General features: G+C 40.8%; 1 protein-coding gene across 1 annotated transcript in view; it reads left to right on the top strand.

Moving 5' to 3' along the window:
* The window catches only part of dlc1 (DLC1 Rho GTPase activating protein), an 85466-nt gene extending 66575 nt beyond the window's left edge, over positions 1-18891 (top strand). Inside the window, exons 9-18 of the mRNA XM_086082379.1 lie at positions 1042-2702; positions 3759-3938; positions 5753-5912; positions 7143-7350; positions 8945-9161; positions 10056-10170; positions 12250-12465; positions 14568-14785; positions 14862-15035; positions 16856-18891. Coding sequence (XP_085938505.1) covers positions 1042-2702; positions 3759-3938; positions 5753-5912; positions 7143-7350; positions 8945-9161; positions 10056-10170; positions 12250-12465; positions 14568-14785; positions 14862-15035; positions 16856-16955 — 3249 coding nt within the window. The 3' untranslated portion in view covers positions 16956-18891. The remainder of the gene's footprint in view (positions 1-1041; positions 2703-3758; positions 3939-5752; positions 5913-7142; positions 7351-8944; positions 9162-10055; positions 10171-12249; positions 12466-14567; positions 14786-14861; positions 15036-16855) is intronic.
* Positions 18892-19395: the final 504 nt, after the last annotated feature.

Here is a 19395-nt window from a genome sequence, read left to right as displayed (position 1 = left end):
AACATAGATGAAATTTGACCCATCACAGTGGCGGACACGGAATAACAAGCGCCCAGGGACTCGTTTGGGTTATCGGTGTCTTGCTCTAGGACACCACAGCCGTAAGCCCGGGAGGGGGGCGGGATGAGTTTTTTAGCCGGGGTAATAATCGTTTCATTTTGCACAGTGATGCTCGCAGAATGCTTTGATGGATTGATGATAAGATATCTTCAGAATGTTGACAAATGTTTGAGGGTGTGTTTGGCCTATCAGCTGCAGTCTATAGTTATCTCACATTCCAACCAACATAACATCAGAAACAAGCCACTATGGAATGTGTTAAAACATACCCAAAACAACCCATTAAATCATTAATGCTGATTAGAAGTCTGATTAAAAATGTGTTTTACTCTGAACAAAACTTTTAATCAAAATTAGCTATAGGAATATGGAAGACTTAATCTTTGCATCAGGATCTTAACTGCTCATTTACAAGCATTGTATCTTTTCAAAGGTGTTGTGGTCATAAAAGATTAAAGGTCAACTGGGTTTTACTGTCTTATTTAGTTGAGGTGAGGTCGCCTGTGGAATCTGAGAGAACAGGCTGTAAGTGTAGAATGACAAAAGTCATATCAGTGAGGTTGTCTGACACAGCCAAAATACCGGCAGCTTGGATAACGGCTGTGGGGGAAGTGACCTGAGTCTGTCTGGCTGTATTGGGGGTCTTAATGGAATTTGCCGAAATTCCTCCAGGGCCTCAGATATATTAACCAAGCTGGGGGAGGTTTGCATTTAGGGAAGATGCATGTGTGGTAAATGTGCCTCCTTTATTTTCTGACTTAAAGTCAGGAAGTGTTTAAACATGTTTTCTGGTTGACATGAATGAAATTCCTGAAAGTTATGCAGAAGATGCCAGATTGTGAAGAGTCTTGGGTTTCTTGAGATTCATGAGAATTTCGCCATCTTTAGATGTATACGCGTTCATGTAATGATACAAGCCTTGAATGTATTGATGAGTGTCTGGAAGAATCTCTTTTAACCGTCTTGCTCTGTTTTATCCAGAGTGAAGACTCTGATGAGGATGAGCCCTGTGCCATCAGTGGCCGCTGGACCTTTCAGAGAGACAGTAAGCGCTGGTCACGGATGGAGGAGCTGGAAGTGTTCTCGTCATTGTACACAGATGGCGCACAACCACCTTCAGCAAAGGACCAAGTATCCAAAAAGACCAAATTGGCCCTGTGCGAGGGAAACAGTTCTGAGAGTGTGCTGACCGATCTCAGTGAGCAACCGGAAGTGGGCTCGATCCATAGCAGTGGTAGTGGCGGAAGAGCAGAGGAGAAGAGTTGTGACGCCGCCCTCCATTTACCGAACGAAGCCATTCCCGTTGGAGCCACGCGCGCGAGCTCTGTAGCGAGCATGTGTTCGTCATCAGGCACAGGAGGGTCAGTGTGCGCTAATGAGGACTCTCTGTCCGACGGGCTGCCTCCATCGCCCTTGGAGCTCGCACAGTTTACCTTCGATCTGAAAATGGGAGAACTTGGAGGAAGTCTAGACCGCGGCGGCGACAGTGGTAAAAGCACACGGTCACGAGCCAAGAGTTTCCTCAAGAGGATGGAGAGTCTACGTCTGCGCAGTGGCACCACCTCCAAGAGAAAGAAGAAAGGGAGCATCAGTGGTGGGAAGATCGAGATCAGCGGACCTGTCATCAAAGAGGGTCTTGATGATGACAAGTTGCGGAGACTCAACTGTGTGGACATCCCGAGTCTCGACCTCAACCAGAACCTTAATCACCAACACCATCCAACTCAGACTATGACACTGAACAGGAATCGTTCTGTATCCTACTCGACTCAGACGAGCAATGGTAGCACTGGAAGCACTGGGAGCAGCCAATCAGAAGCCAGCAGTGGCAGTGCGGTGAGCACACCGAGCCCAGTGACCCGCGCTCGTAGCCACAGCACCGCAGCAGGTTCCGGTAAGAGAGGGGGGATGTACTTGGAGGGATTTGATCCCTTCAGCATCCTCCAGCAAGCATCCGATCGGCAACCGACGCCGACGCCCAAATCGGCCCCACCAATCCCGTGCCAAGCAAATAGTGATATTAGTATTGACGAGCAGAACCGAAGAAACAACCACAGAATTCAGGAGAATGGCAGACAAGCTGAGGAAGGAGAAGAAGAAGAAGAAGGCAGGATCTTTTTCTATTTACCAGAAGGTCACAAGCCAGGCACTTTTCCCAAAGCTCTGCAAGACGGGAGCTCACACAATAACAATGGGAATGATAATGGCAACCCGGTGATCCTGAGAGGACGGCAAAGTAGACGCCTGCGTCGAGTCTCTTCCGGCTCAGTGGACAGCCGCCTCAGTTTTTACGACAACGTCCCGAACGTAGAGCGAGACGAGGCTGCAGAGGGGGATGAACGGAAACTAGAGGAAGTGCTCCAGCATGTGAGCGGCCTGCAGCGCTTCGTGAACGCCTGGTCCGACGCTGTGGCGGCCGGTGAGGAGGAAGATGAGGAGGATGAAGAGGAGGAGGAAGGCGACTCGGATTCAGCGTTGGACTCGGCCTCGCCGTGCCCGTCCTCCCCTCTGCAAAACCGTCTAGAAGAGACTGAGAATGGAAGTGACCAAGACAGCACAGGAAACCCTCTGGGGGAGGGCGAGGAAGGGATGAGGGAGAGGAGGGACTCTGGTGTTGGGGCATCGCTAACAAGAACCAGCAGGTCAGTCAACAACCGAGAATGTATCCTACCATTGACAATTTAATATACAGTTTGAAATAAGGTGACCAAACGTCCTTTTTTGTCCAGACATGTCCACTTTTTTACATCCTGTCCCTCCGGGCATCTGTTTTTTTTAAATTATTATTAATCCATGAAAATGTCCAGTTTTCATTGTGGGACTAATGGGTGGGGGAGTGCACAATTTTGTTACCACGACTGGTAGACCACGGATTGCTTCCTTTAGTCGACTGCGAGCGGTGTAGGGGGGAGCATATATATATATATATATATCTGTACATACTTATTTTTTAAACTGGAAGTCAACCCAAAATATAATAATTCCTGACAATATCAAAAGGCGGCCATTTTGCCACTTGCTGTCAAGTGAAATTGACATCATAGTTCCTCAGGTCTCAGGTGACAACCAATCGGAGCTTAGAACATATTAGGCATAGACTACGTTCAAGTAGTTAAAATGCATGGCATGTTTGAGTGAACTTTGACTATCTATTTCGCATCTCTTTTTTGGAAACCTATATATGGTCACGTTTGTACAAACTATTCATAATTCAGTATTAATGATAGTGAAAAATGTAGCATGGTTTTTGATTCTCTACAGACCTCCAATTCTGTAAATCATCTGGCAAACATTAGCTTCCTTATATGCGAATGGAAAAAGAAGTCAGGGTCCAACGGAAAAACAAAGTGTACCCATACTATACAGCAGCAATGGATGAACAGGAGACACGCTTCGACTGCTCTCCTTATGTAATTCTCTGGAATGCCGGTTGGTCTCCATGGGGACCGTTGCTGCTTTTCTAGGAATCCACCGACAGCCTTACATTTGGTGACACGGGTTTTTCGACAATCTCTTGATTGATGTGTACACAAATCCCTGTAATCCTTCAGACTGATCACTTGCTTGCTAATACTGCAAGCAATGTGTGTATATACGTGAGGCCGTAAATGATAGCCTTTGAGTGTATGCAAAAGAATAAGCCATTTTTTTCCTTCTAACATCTGCCCTTCCACTCTTTTTGTCCCTCTGTGCTCCAGGCCGCAGAAACTCCGCTGGTTGAGCTTCCATAACTCCCATCGGCCCAGTTTGGCCTCCGCCCAGCTCCAGATTAGCTGCCAGTCTGTACTGCAGATGAATCTTCTTCAGAAGCTGTCGCTGCTACAGCTCACCGCCCTGCTAGAGAGGCACACCCCAACAAACAAACATGGATTCAGCTGGTGAGTTGACTCAATGACAGCATACAAAGAGAAGCACACAGTTTATTGAAGTGATGTAGGCGCATACGGAATTTGTGGAACTGCTAATGTGGAGTAAACATATTTGACTGGCAAGTACGTTTGGATGTATTTGCGAGCATGTTCGAACGTATTTAAATATGTACGAACGTACTTGCAAATACATTTTTACAGACTCGCAAATACGTTCGAACACACTCATGAATACGTTCAAACGTGTTTGTAGGCTAAATGCTAAAAACATAGATTTTTTTTTTTTTTACCAAAATAAGTAATAAAACATTGGGGTATTTTGTAACTTTTATGATTTATTATGTCTGGACAGCACAATTTAGGTACGGCATTTTTGCGCATGCGCAAGTCATGGTAATGGTATTATGGAAAAATATGCTATGTCTGTAACATTTACCCTACAATTACATTCAAACGTATTTGCGAGTATATTCAAACATAATCACAAATATGTTCAAATGTACTCGCCAGGCAAAAAATGTTTACTGAACATTGACAGTTCCACGCTTCCATAGGCACGCAACGAAAATTGTAGTCCGACTCTCAATCAATGCTATCGTCTCCCATCCCCGTCTCAGTTTCCTCCATCTGCAGGTCATTGTATAGTGTGGTGACGGCTCTCGTCAGAGGTTGGGTTTCACATTCTTTTCCCAGACCTGTAATTGCTGGGAAGGGGCTTACATTGTCTTTTACTCGAAGGGGCAATCATTGCAGTTCACACGCATGGTGTTACCAGAGCTGGAGGCTGGAAAGCCCTGTCCTCAACAATTATCCTCCACCTTTCCATCTCAAGCACCTTTATTCCACTCACAGTTGTCCAATTGCTTTAAGCGTGCCATCCATTTTTTCTAGTCATCTGCATGTAGTTGCAATTTTGTGACTTACACCAAAATTGCACATGCTTGATATATTTATAGGATAAAAAACAAAATGAAGTACAGCAAATGCACAAAAATAATCTATTTTGATTTCAATTAAATACCAGTATAGCTCTTTAAACAACACTATACATTGTTGTCTGAATAAAAAGGGTATACATAAAAGTTGTGAAGAAAATGGAGTCATAATTTATGTGTTTTTCTGTGTCCATTTTTTCTCAGCTTGAGGTCATTTTTGAGGACAGGAATAGAACTTCTGGGCTTTGTTCAAAGACAGAGGCCACTTGTTGGCAGCTGGAACCCTCCACATATTCAGAATTCCAAGTCAGGATCATAATTTGTGAAAATGCGCTTCTCAGAATAAGTCTGAGGCTTCAGAACGTCGGCACTGACAAAGATGAGCTTGTTGAAAATCATGCATGAGAGTTGCTGTCTTCTGACGCCGTTGCTGAAAAAAATGCGCAGTCATAAATCTGTTGGTGCATTCCCATGATGCATTTCAACAGACACATTAACGGGTACAAATAGTGTGAAGCGATGGAATCGTCGTCCTGTCACAGTACGGTACATCCCGCCACGACTCGCCTTGTTTATCCTCCCCGGTCGTAAACCCGGAGACAGGATTCTGCAGCCACTCAACTTGCCACCGCACTTGCACATAAAATACTTTACGCGCTTTTTGGAAGTGTCTTCAGTCGCTGGCGCAGAGGTTTTTTTTCTTTTCTTTTTTTCTTCGGATGGGCAACCGGGATAGAGAATGTGACTTGATCGATTGCAGACTGACACCAGAAGTTACACATTACTCTTGACTAGTCAACATACGAGCAGTCATTTGCCCGTCAAAGTGTCTTAGTAAAATATTGATGATGAGTTGTTTTTTTGATGCGTGTCGATCTGTTGTTGCAGGGCTGTTCCAAAGTTTATGAAGCGAATGAAGGTGCGTGACTACAAAGGCAGGAATGTGTTCGGGGTTCCGCTGCAAGTCATCGTCCAGCGCACTGGTCAGCCTCTCCCTCAAGGCATCCAGCAAGCCATGCGTTACTTGCGAAACCAGTGCTTAGACCAGGTAATGTCACACAGCTGGCAGATTCCTCATTAACTCATTCAATGCCATTGACGGCTATTGACGTCAAAAATTAATTTGAACCTTTTTTATTAGATTAACCTGTTTTCCACTTTTGTTAACAAGAGTATGAAAACTTAGAATTGTTTTATTGTACATTTAGAACTGATATAAAATGTATGATTAATTGTGAGTTAACTATTGAAGTCATGCGGGTAAGTAACATAAAAAATAAAAATCACCTTTAAAAAAGAAAAAAAAGATTATTAAAAATTAGGAGCGTCAGGCGATTCAATTTTTTTAATCGCAATTAATTGCATGACTTCACAAGTTAACTCACAATTAATCACAAATTTTATATCTGTTCTAAATGAACAATAAAAAAAAGTTTTCCTACTCTTGTTAACAAAGGTGGAAAAAAATGTTAAACTAATAAAAATTGTTCAAATAAATTTTTGACGTCTACAACCGTCAATGGCAGTGAATGGGTTCATGTATTCTTCAATTTCTACTTGAAGAAAAGTTACATAACACAAAGACTTTTTGGATCATTTTTTTTTATATGCTACTTTGTGTGTTTCAAAATGACATTCATGCTTTCCATTCTCATGCTGAGGCAAAGAGGCCAAGAGTAATGTTACATCACCACTCGCTGACTGTTTAATTAAAAAAACAATACGATTAGGACGTGTACCTTCAAAAATAGCGGATGAGAGTCCAACAGTGTTTATTAGCAAAACAAAGGCCACTGCCACTTATGTCCATTTTTTGTCATTTTTTTTACATTTTGGGGATGAAACTGAACGCAGACATCCCAAAAACGTAAACATGTAAAAATTGTAAAATATGGACATAAGTGTTTTTCACATAGCAGTGACAAGAAGTAAGGTCATTTGTGCATTTTAAAAGACTACTTTTGAAAAAAGCTTGTACTAAACATGTTGTGCCAATTCTTAAATTTTGCTGATGACTTCCTTCACATAGTTGACACAACTTGATGTGATGTAACCACGTTGGCAGTAAGCTTGAGATTTATGGGATTTGAAAGAATTTGTATAATTCAACAGAGGAACAACACCCCGAGGGCCAATTCCTTATGTAGTTTTCTTTGGTGCCCAGATTATTGTTGATACGCAACATCAAGACTAATATGCGGATTAGGCGTCAAAACCTTGGTTGCACATTCCATACGACTGCATGACATAACTCTTCCTGTATCCAATCTGCGTCCAGGTTGGTCTTTTCCGAAAGTCTGGAGTGAAGTCACGTATCCAGGCTCTGCGTCAGATGAATGAGACCAGCGGGGCCGACGGGGGCGGGGTCACCTACGAGGGCCAGTCGGCCTACGATGTCGCCGACATGCTCAAACAGTACTTCCGAGATTTGCCCGAACCGCTGCTCACCAGCAAGCTGTCCGAGACCTTCCTTCAGATCTATCAGTGTAAGATACACACTTTTGTTTGATTAATTATGATTCTGTTGACTTACTTTACTTTTGTATGACTTTTAATTATTATTTTTTATGTACTTTTTAAGGGGTGTCAGGCGATTAAATTTTTTTATCGCAATTAATCATCAATAGTTAACTCAGAATTAATCGCAAATGTTATATCTGTTCTAAATGTACAATAAAATGTACAATCAAAAGTTTCCAAAAGTGAAAAAACTAATAGAAATATGGCTGCATTTTTAAGTCATAGATACAGTAATTTCAGAACTCATAAAATTGAGTTAAAATTAAAAGATGTTGAGTTGATTGAAGAGTGTGATATTGATCTGTATTAAGGTCATTTTGCTGCCACTAGATGGCAAAATTGCATTTGTAAGACGGTGACCGCTCAGCGCATTATTCTTTTCATATTAAGAGCTATCTAATCTTTAACATGAAGTAACTTGTGAAATTCTGCACATTTTTAAAATTGACCTTAGTGTCCACAAATATATGCATTATTATTAGATTTATTACGGCAAAATAACTCACTCATTTTGACACCCCTTATTTTATATATATATATATATATATATATATATTAGGGGTGTTAGAAAAAATTGCTTCTCCAGAAACACACACAAAAAAAAATCGATTCGGTAATATATCGCGATATTACAGCGCGCAATTCTCGAATCGATTCGATATGCGGCCGAATCGATTTTTAAACATCAATTTTTTTTATGGGAATATTCAACAAAACGTCTTACTTAGGGTTAGGATTCACACATTTAGCACGGAAGAATGTTATATTAATGGAACATTAAGCTTTAATATTTCATTTCAGTGCTGTTCAAACATGAAACAGACTGCAACCTGTTTGTTAAATGCAGTGGCTCACTTATAAGCCTGAATTTTCAGATAAATAAATACATTTTCATACAAATCTTACTGTGCACATGTACAAGTTTACTGATTAGTATTTTCTAAATTTGAGTTAAAAAAAAAAGTCGCAATAATCAATTTATAGATTCGTATCGGGATTAATCGGTATCAAATCAAACCGTGACCTATGAATCGTGATACGAATCGAATCGCCAGGTACTAGGCAATTCACACCCCATATATATATATATATATATAATTGCTCCACCTTGACCTGGGGGATGGGGTCTGATGCCTTGCTCAAGGGCACTTCAACAGTTGTCTGGAAGCCAAAACCCCAAGTCCTTACAGATGAGTTATTGTTGCCCTTTTTTTTGTTTCCTTTTTCTTTTTTTTTACACTTGCGGGGCAAGAACTTCAACATTTAAAAAGCAAACAAACAAGGCGAGTGCAGGAAATACCGCCGGGATGAGGTGCACTTTCGCAGAATTGCTTCAATTGGCTCCTTCCACTCACTTCAAGTCTTGTTACATTACGATCATGTTGGACATGTTTTCCGAAGGTGGAAGAAAACATGGAGCCATACTGTACAGAACACGCACACACGCACTCTTACATAACCACTCATATCCCACTTGAACATGTTCCGTCCTCCCCAAAGTGTTCCCAGAAGCAGATAACGAAAGCTGACAGATGTTCTTGGTGACATCTTCCCATGCAGACATGCCCAAAGAGCTCCGCCTCCAGGCGGCCCGCGCTGCTGTGCTGCTGCTGCCCGACGAGAACCGCGAGGCGCTGCGGACGCTGCTTTGCCTGTTGAGCGACGTGACGGCCAGCGTCGGGGAGAACCAGATGACGCCCACCAACCTGGCTGTCTGCCTGGCGCCGTCTGTATTCCATCTCAACACCCTGAGGCGCAAAGAGAGCTCCTCACCAAGGTGTGTGTGCGTGTGTGTTTGTATGCAATCATCACTTATTTTTGTTTTAATCAGTGGCCGGCGTTGACAGTTAGCGGCAGCTTACATAATAGGTTTGGCCATACCTTGCACAAACAGGAAAAGAGTCATACTAAAAAAACAAAAGAGCAGGATACTGTAGAGTAAATGGAGGGGCAACAAAAGGGGAGTGCAGCTTGAGAGAGAGAGAGATCAGATGGAAATATTAAATAAATATCTTGATCTCATTAATAACTCGTTCACTGCCATTGATGGCTATTGACGTCAAAAATTCATTTGAACTATTTCTATTAGTTAAAAAAAAATCCACTTTTGTTAACACGAATATGAAAACCTAGAAAAAAAATTGTATTGTACGGTTATAGACGTCAAAAATTAATTTGAACTATTTTTATTAGTTTAACATTTTTTTCCCACTTGTGTTAACAAGAGTATGAAAACCTGTATATTTTTTTATACATTTAGAACAGATATAAAATTTATGATTAATCGTGAGTTAGCTATTGAAGTCAAGTGATTAATTACAATTCAAAATGAGCAGCGTTAGGCAATTAAAATCGTAATTAATTGCATGACTTCATCAGTTAACTCACGATTAATCACAAATTGTATATCTGTTCTAAATGTACAATAAAAAAAATTATAGGTTTTCATACTCTTGTTAACAAAAGTGGGGAAAAAAATGTTAAACTAATAGAAATAGTTCACATGAATTTTTGACGTCAAATAACCGTCGATGGCAGTGAATGAGTTAAGAAAAAGTTTGTTCAGCAGGTGTGTGAGACCTTTTTTTCCCCACTCTAGGCCTCTGTCCCAATGATGAATGCTATTTCCAATTCTCACACTTTTCCTCCTCTTGGCTGTCCCTTTCCTCAGGGTGATGAACAGGAAGCAGACTCTGGGAAAGCCGGACCAGAGGGACCTGAACGAGAACCTGGCCGCGACCCATGGCCTGGCGCACATGATCCAGGAGTGCAGAAAACTCTTCCGGGTCAGTGTTAGTCCACCATTTAGCCTCGGTTATAGTGCTTGAGATGTCAAAAAGTATAGCGTTCGATTTAAAAGTAATGGACACAGTCCCCTACAAAGGGTTCATAATTGCCTATAGAGTAGGGCTGGGTTTAAAAAATCGAATAATCAATATAGAATCGGGTTTCCTTTTTGAGCATGATATCCATTCATAAAATTATGAATCGATTATTTGAATATCTTTTTTTCCCCATAAATTAACAAGAAAATAGAATTTTAGAGGCTGATTTTTTTTTGTATCTGAAATTTATTATTCACATGAATTTAAAAGTATTTTCTTACTTTTATGAAAGACTTGGCTTATTGCACTTTATGACAATTCAGAATATTTTCTATTTATATTTACAATTATTGAATTTGACTTATATAAACATTTTCATCTCATCCATGCTGATGTCAATGTTTATGCAACACTTAAGTGATTATAACATGTTATTTCCATTAATGAATAAATCATCAACAAACATTTGGTTGCATAACCATTTGATCCAGTCCATGCTGTCAATGCTGCCATGGTAACGCGAAATAAATATTTCCCACTACCGTGCAGTCCAGCAATAAGCAGAAGTATCTGTGCAAGCGTTGTTGAGTTTCCACAAGGAGAGAGCTGCAGCGGATCAACGGGAAATAATCAGCCTGCTACACAATTACTAATCCAATTTCAATCCCAAACCTTGGCGCAGTCGCCGCCAGCTGACATGCAACAGCACTCACCGAATGGCAGACATGCTGCGGGTCATTAGCGGCGAGCGCTTGATCAGATTGTGAGAGAGCTTCCTTCCATCCCAAAGTCACTAACGCAGTTACCGGGGCCAATAATTGACCTTTAATTGAATTTGTCTTTTCCAGTCAAGGCTCATAAAAGGAATCTTTCATTGACAATAATTTGTTTCCCATTTCTGCAAACCCTTTGTTATGAAATTAACTATTCTTTAAAAAAAAAAAAAGTGTTATTTAAACCCCAAAAAATACTGAAAAAGTAATAAGATAAACCAGAAATGTCCCAAAATCGATTTTTGTTCAAATTAGTTTATACTGTGTTGCCTTTGTCTGCGTGTGCCTTTATTTGGAGTGCTGTTCATGTTGTACCCGATTTGGCCACTGAGGGGCAGTGTGAATAGAAGGAAAAAGTCCCGATCAAGTTATTCCAATAAAAGTTGTTTTTTTGCAGTGTGGAGCCGTTCATTTGAGTGATAAAAGTGCCGTGAGTAGCGCGCCAATTAGCATCAGCGAGTCAGACTGGAGTAGATCATTACAATTCCTTGCACATCTATAGATTGAAGCAAAAATCATTGTCAATCAAATCAGTCTGAATCGAAAATCGATTCTGAATCGAATCGCAGGCCCAAAAATCGGAATTGAACCGAATCGTGAGACGTTCAAAGAATCCCACCCTTCGTACACGCCGTGTTTTCATCCTCCCCCATGCTTGATTCCATTTCCCCTGACATAAAGTAAAGTGCTGTTGTCTTGGGACGCCCGGCATTTGTAATCTACCAGACTTTGAGCAATTTGCTGCTTGTAAAATTGGCCCTAAAAATATTGAGCCCTAATAACAATGGTTTTAAAAAATGTATTACCCTTTGGCAAGATTCGCACGTGTGCTATGTTTGGTTATGTAACCCAAGTCATAACACATCCTCCATTAATTGTACTGACTGCTAGCTCATCTCGTGATGTGTTGCTTTACACTCATCAGTCAGTGAGTGCTCTGGTTTAAGTCACGTTCTCGGGAAGGAAAACAATACGTCGGTGCTGTTTTTCAGTGGAAGCAGAATTTGAAATGCAGAAAAATACATTACATGTAGTAGAAGAGGTTTATTGGAAATATTGTCTTTGATAAGAATATCAAGTCAATATCAATAATACTAAAACGAATAACAACGCACGTATTTTTGAGGGAAAATCTAAAAAAAAAAAGTTTACAAAAAAACCCAATACAAACCAACTATTAGCTAATGAAGAATCAAAAACTTGCTCACTGACCAACTGCACCTCAGTGACGGCCACATGCAACTCAAACTAAACCGTCTTCCTGCAGATCCCCGAAGAGATGAATCGCTGTAGGAACTCTTACGTGGAGCAGGCTCTTCTACCACGACGCTTGGAGGAGCTGTCAGGTAGCGACGCAGACCGAGGAGGGTACCGGTCGTACCTGCGCGACGGCCTCGACGCTCTCCTCAAGGAGGCCAAAGACAAGTTTAAAGGATACGACAGCTTCTCCACCCCCGAGCAAGCTGAGCTGGCCTATCGCAAGGTAATACATCACCTCAAACTCTTAATTCATGTCTTCATAAGTATGCACCTTCCCGGTGGGTAGTTGGTAATGTCTGTAACTTTCCTTTCTTTACTTTGATCCTTCCTCGGGTCTCCTGACAACCTCACGACTCTAGCTGGATTCTGAAGTATTCGGTTTTGGTGAACGGTATGGGATTTTTAATAGGTTTTAGGTGAACTAATGAGTACGCACGCACACATGCACACACCAACATACACATTTTTAAAAAAAAATTAAAAATAAAGAGAGCAATAATGATCGGTTATTCGAATTGACAATACTGAGCTCTTAAGAAAAAAAAAAGAAATAATAATAATAATAATAAATAAGTATTATCCTTCAGTGGCTGGATCCAACCGCCACAAACTTTTAAAAAGGAATCAGCGTTCAGTCAGCGGAGTGTAAACAGGCCGCCAAAGCGTCTTCTCCGCTGTCTCTGTTTCCTGTCCTGCCTTCCCGTCCGTCCTTGTACTCAAAATATCTTGTATATTCAACTTTCCTGTATTGAGCAACGCATCCGTGTGAAACTAGCCTGGCCCTTGGCTTCTCGTTCCCCTCCCCAGCACTGGACCGCGTCCCACTATGACATCAGCTCGTCTCTCACACACACACACGCACGCACGCACACGCAGCAATCTCCCAAAGGCAACATTTCCCATGTTTAGTGTGTGTAAGGTCTCTCCAAGAGAGGTTATCTCAAAGTCACAAGGCTTCAGGATTCAACGTGCCGTCTTTATCATCTGATGGAAGGAGGAAGCAGCTGACTTGGCTGGAGGGCGCTCGGGAACACAAGCGGGTCGTTGTGCCTCAGCGCATCACTCAATAAGTCCATATGAGCCGCGACACCGCGTTCACATAAGACACTAAACAGAAAACAGACTAGAGTTAATTTTGAGGTGAACACATTCATTCGGGAAGCGGCGGCCTCCTCTCAGCTCCTCCAACATCAACAAACGTTGTGGATGAATGGACCAAAAAAATCTCACAGTTGCACTCCAACATCTTGCAGGGAGTCTTCCCAGATGAGTGGGAGTCTTGATTAGATTGATCTGTTTTTCATATTAAGATGTTTAGTTTTATTGAGAGATCACCAAATCATTTCAATGTTTCCATTATTCATTTTCTTATCACAGCATTTTTCACCACAAGCAGATTTAGGACTACATTCCTGAATCATGTACTCCTCAAATAGTGACCTTCTAGTCTTTCTACTAAATAAACTCATAAAGATGACAATCGAAAAAATATAGTCGGGCCAACGTTTTGAGATTTCACAGAGTTGTGGGGCCCACCCGTCCATTTTGCTGGGCTCCACAAGTTTAGACCTCTTTTTGAGGGTCAAGACTTGGTTTTACAGTTTAAGTTTGAATTGGGTTATGGTTGAGGTTTGGGTAAGGAATAAGGGTAGGCAATCGTTTGTTATGGTTGGGGTTAGGGGAAGGGGCTAGGAAATGCATTATGTCAATGAGATGGCCCCACAAAGATAGTAAAACAAATGTGTGTGTGCGTGCGTGCGTGTGTTCTGGGAACCACAATTTGAATATTACATAAGAAAATATCCAAATAATTTAAAATATAGAAACTAGGTAGGTATTGGCCTTCTGACAAGTATTTTGTGTGTTTAACGTATTTCTATATACTGTACATTAGTGATGGAGAAAATGAAGCTTCGTGAAGCATTTGTGCTATATTTTTTTTACTCCTCTAGATGGTGCTAGTGCAATGGAAATTGATTGAATTTCCACTGCCTCTTTAAACCAAGAGTGCCATCTAGAGGAGTCAAAAACATCACAAGTGCTTCTAAATTTGGCCAATTTATTTATTTTTCAAAAATCAGTATTTTTGAATGTCATTTTTAGAATATATTGACCAATCTAAAATGTTTGAAAATGACTTGCGCTCTTTCATGATTGTTTTTTTTTTGTGTGTGTGGTTTTTGGGGTCTCCTAAAAAGTGACAATTTTGCAGGTACAAGTTTTTGGCACCAACACCAGTGATATACTATTGTAACGGACAAAATGATCCCCAAAATGGACTCCAAACAGACTTTGTTAGTAAATGCTTCCTGTGACTTCCTTCAGGTACATGACGGCTTCCCACTGAAGCTGTGGAAGGCGACCGTGGAGGTGCCTGCCGCTCCAGAAGAGGTCCTGACCCGGATTCTGAGGGAGCAGGCACGCTGGGATGAGGACCTTTACGAGAGTCGCGTGGTGGAAAGCTTGGACGAGAGGACCGAGGTGTACCAGTACGTGCGGAACACCATGGCCCCCCATCCCATGAGGGACCACCTGGTGCTCAGGTAAATAGCTCGCAATCTTGACTTCCTTTGGGCCATCATTCTTGTGGTCTAACTTCTTTTTTTTTTTTTACTCTAGAACATGGATGACAGACCTGCCAAAGGGGGCGTGTGCACTGGTGTCTACATCAGTAGATCATGGCGCAGCGCCCGTGGTGGGCGTCCGCGCCAACGTTCTCCTCTCACGCTATTTTATCGAGCCTTGCGGAGCCAACAAGTCCCGACTCACGCACATTTCCAGAATTGACTGCAGGTCAGTGATTTTTATTTTTTTTACTTGGACGTTAAACTAGTCTAAAGCCTTGCTCACACTGGCAGCCATAAATCCTTTTTTTACAAAGTATGAAATGGGGAAATCCAGCAAAATAATTTTTTTACAAGACAATCATGACTGTGTGGATGTAGTGTGCATCTTAAAATATTACTTTTTAAAAATTACCTGCACAGTGACTAAAGGTTTTATGATTGAAATGACATTTTATAAGTCTACCAGCACAACAGGTTGTGTTCGATTTTGGTATTTGGATTTGAAGAAAGCACCAAAACAAACTTCAGAATCAGAGGACGGAAAAATGCTGACGTCACCCAAGGCTTGTAGTCTGATTGGTTCAGATTCCTAACAAAAAAAAGGAAGGCACTGACGGCGCGCCACTGGAAGTTTCACTGCTCCTGTGTTCCAGCATACTTACTGACCACTACGTCGTTACCTTGGCAACGCCTGCAGATTTATAGTGTCTGACGCGGCTAGTCTTCTGTGACCACTTGCAAATAAAAGTTAGAAAATTTGGATGGGATTTGCTGAGCTGAACTGGATGAAGCTCCAGTGTGAGCTAGTGTTAAATTTCATTTACAAAAACGAAAAAATATTTTCACCAACTCATTTCACCGGACTGAAACTAGACTAGATTAGACTAAAACCCTTATTAAAAAACAATAACTAGATAAATCTGTCAATATTTTCATTGACTAATAAAGACGAGACGAAAATGTACTTCCCTTAATAAAAACTGGACTAAAATCTATGGACATTTTAGTTCTTTAACAAAGACGAGGCGAAAATTATAAACGGAAGCGTATTGCATTCACATGAAAAAAAAGTTCTGTTTTTCTGACTAATTTGGGGGGGGCTTTTTTAAAAGTATTTTTTTCTGTTTTATTGAATATTTTTTCTCTATTTTTTGAGTATTTTTTTTCCGTTTAAAAAAAATATTTATATATAATAACAGTTGTTTTTCTGAATAATTTTTTTCTACTGTTTTTTAAAATAATTTTCTCCCCTGTTTTTCTGAGTAATTTTCCTCCTGTTTTTCGGAATTATTTTTTTCAACCCGTTTTTCTGAATATTTTTCTGACAGAGAAAAAATATTCAGTAAAACAGAAACAAATATTCAGAAAAACAGTAAATGAAAAAAAACAAAGCTCCCCCCAAAAATAGTCAGAAAAACAAGATTTGTTTGGGGGGGGGGGGGGTTCAAGTTAATGTGACACAGTGACACATCCCCTTTCAAATCTGCAGCGAGTGCAACATGCACAAACACATGAGACAGGCAGTAGGTGGATTCTGTGAAAGGTAAATATATAAATGCATTATAGTTATAGCATAACATTAATCCAACTAACGTTCCATCAATAATGTTAATCCGACCGCTAATGCTAGCTAACTTACTAGCTCCATAGCATGTATGATATACTGTAATTGTGTGTGAATTTATTTGTCATCAAAACGATGTGAACATTTTATGTAAAGTAGTTTTAGATCTGAAATGTTCAACATTATTTGCTGGGGGGAAAAAATATACAGAGGTAAAATGATTGTCCTGATTAAAACTAGACTAAAACATTTAGCCTACAGTTTTTGTTGACTAAAAGTAGACGAATACAATTATGTTTTCTTGGACTAAAAGACTAGTGTGAAATCTAAAGTGTGATTGAAGCTGAACTAAAACGGACAAAATTTTAAATTGTCTGACAAAATTAACACTAGTGTGAGCAAGGCTTTTGTGAATGACGCATGACTGACGTTTTTTTATTTGATTTGATTTTTTTGACACGCTGTGTTGTCTGCTTCCACAGGGGTCGCTTCCCAGAGTGGTACAACAAACTGCACGGACACTTGTGTGCTGCCGAGGCGGCGCGGATTCGCGACTCCTTCACGTTGCCCGTGGACAAATGAGACTGAAAGGAAAAAGAAAGACCATCCTCCATCTCGTCACAAACACAGGACAAATTTTGTCTCCTGGATTTGAAGGACTTTTCTTTTTTGTAACCATATTGATGTTGCCATTTAAAATGCCCTCTAGTCCTGCCATCTAAGTATTTATGTGGGCCAAAGAACATTGACGAGGCGGGATGTGAGGCTTTATCCAAAGAGTGCAATTGCTTCTGAGAAGCAAAGGTGACTCAGCAACCAGTCGTTAAGACCATCATACTCCAGTGTACATACACTAACTACTCTTTTTTTACGCTTAATATTAATGCTGTCGGTATTGTCTTACATCCGTCCTCTCTTTTTTTCGTCTGTCACAACGCGTGGGAGGAAGCGCATACAATATTTATGATGTCGTGAGGATTGATGAGTGCATGGCTGAAGAAAGACGTGAATGTGCTAGCCCGGGAGGAGATGATACGTGGAATGGAGAGAAAACGAAGCGGTGGCTGGCTCACCAAAAGTAGCAGGAAAGCACCATGATACCTCCCTGAACGTTTCCATTACGAGGGATGATTTGAGTTGAAGACCAATAGACGCAAGCGGACCAAATCCAAGAAAAAGCACCATTTATCTTTCCAAGGCTTGTCCACAGCACAAATTGAATTGTACTTGCCCGCAAACATGTTCCGAGAATTTTGACTGTCACAGTGCATGAGTACGACGGTATATTGGGGCCACGTTAAATATATACATATCTCTTAGAGGGGGGGATATTCCAACAAAAAACTCGTAAATTTGCGAGTTTATAAAGTGGCAAGTGGCAAATTTACGAAACAAAACTCAGAAACGAAAAATACACGTAGCATACTCAGATGTTTGTAACCAATACTTTTCTGTCGGGTTTTCAAATAAGGAGATAGTAATTGCTTTAGCAGAGATGAACCATTTCGTGTTAAGCATTCGCACTTTGAAGCGTTCTGTCCTGCCAGCGACGAAAACGCCTCGCTTTGCGAAGTTCCACAACCTGAGGATCAAGCATTTAGGTTCATTTATTAAAATGTATATTTATCTGGACTTTTATATTTACAGAATTATTATTTACACATTCATACATTTCGGCATTTTCTTTGTACAAGCAGCTAAGTTGATGTGTCGAATCTGCTGCTCTCCGTCATTCACTTGCGCTTACCTAAAGTATGCTAGCTTCTGATTGGTTCGTGTTAGTCAGCTGATATGGGATCAGGAAGTGTTGCCGCTCTAGCTGGCGTGTATGACGAGTAAAGTTTAAATGAAGAATAAATCCGTCTTCATCCTGCCTATTCATTTTATAAAGAATGTTGCATTAACCCCCAACAAATGATCACGTTAGTCTATAGCTACACTACGTGTATTTATTGTAAGTTTATTTCTCGCAAATTTGCCGCTTTATGTCGCAAATTTGCGTGTTTTTGCTCTAAATATTACCCCCCTCTAAAAAATATATATATATATTTATACGTGGCCCTAATACGCCGTTGAAGTGAGAACACACCACGTTCAACTTCGAAAAGAAAACCGCAAAAAAAAAAGAGGTCCTTTTATAAAGGAGGAGATTTTACAGGTTTTACTGTAAAGATGAGGGCAGATTGCATGTTAGTGTGCTTTTACAACAAAAAGGAAGGAAGACAAGCTTCTCACTGTGTAGTTGTTCACTTGTTAACACCGCTTTATGCATACTTCACTTAAGCCATTGTCCATATCGTCCATGTAACCGTGTCTCGTCCTAATAACACCTGACAATGAGCGTTAATTTAAAACAAATATATTTATACCTCAAATATTTGTTTTGTATCATTTTGTTGTATTGTATTGTAAATGTTAAGCTCTGTTACGGAAATGGAAAAAAAATGCTTTATCTTTTTTATTAATATTATTTCTGTACAGTTTAATCAAAGTGCACTATTAAATGTATTAAAAGAAACACTTTGGTCCTATTTTCTGATGTAATATCGGGTGTACCGGGAGGCCACACCGCAAATAATTCCTCATAATCTCTTCAGTAATTTGTTTGCTTGTTGCGATCCAGAAGTGGATTATTGTTATCGCCACATTCAACTATGCCAGCTAAGCCCCGATTGTGCCAGCGAGGAGCTGAGGGGCGACGGGTACGGGTCGATGCCTTTCTGGATGCTGTTCTCAATTGCTTCTTATGTAACATGTTGTACAGTACACGTTCAAATTGCACAAGTCAATGGGGCGCATTGTTGCGCAGCTGCTCCAAAGCCAGCCGCCTGGAAGAGGGCACATGTAATGAGACTTGGTAGAATTAGACTCGCATCACGGCATGATCTGTCCTCATTGGGGTTAGCAACAAATTGTTTGCATTGTTTTTGGGGGAGGGACAAATGTGTGCGTCCTGGGAACATAGTGTACCAAAGTGTCAGGTGCTGCCTGTTGTTCGTCCTTTTTACTAGACTAATAACTT

Source organism: Leptonotus elevatus, chromosome 8 (assembly GCF_054856555.1).
Source record: "Leptonotus elevatus isolate MCC_2025b chromosome 8, RoL_Lele_1.0, whole genome shotgun sequence".
Lineage (NCBI taxonomy): Eukaryota > Metazoa > Chordata > Actinopteri > Syngnathiformes > Syngnathidae > Leptonotus > Leptonotus elevatus.
The sequence above is the reverse complement of the archived record's forward strand: the minus strand, read 5'-3'. Positions and strand labels throughout refer to the sequence as shown.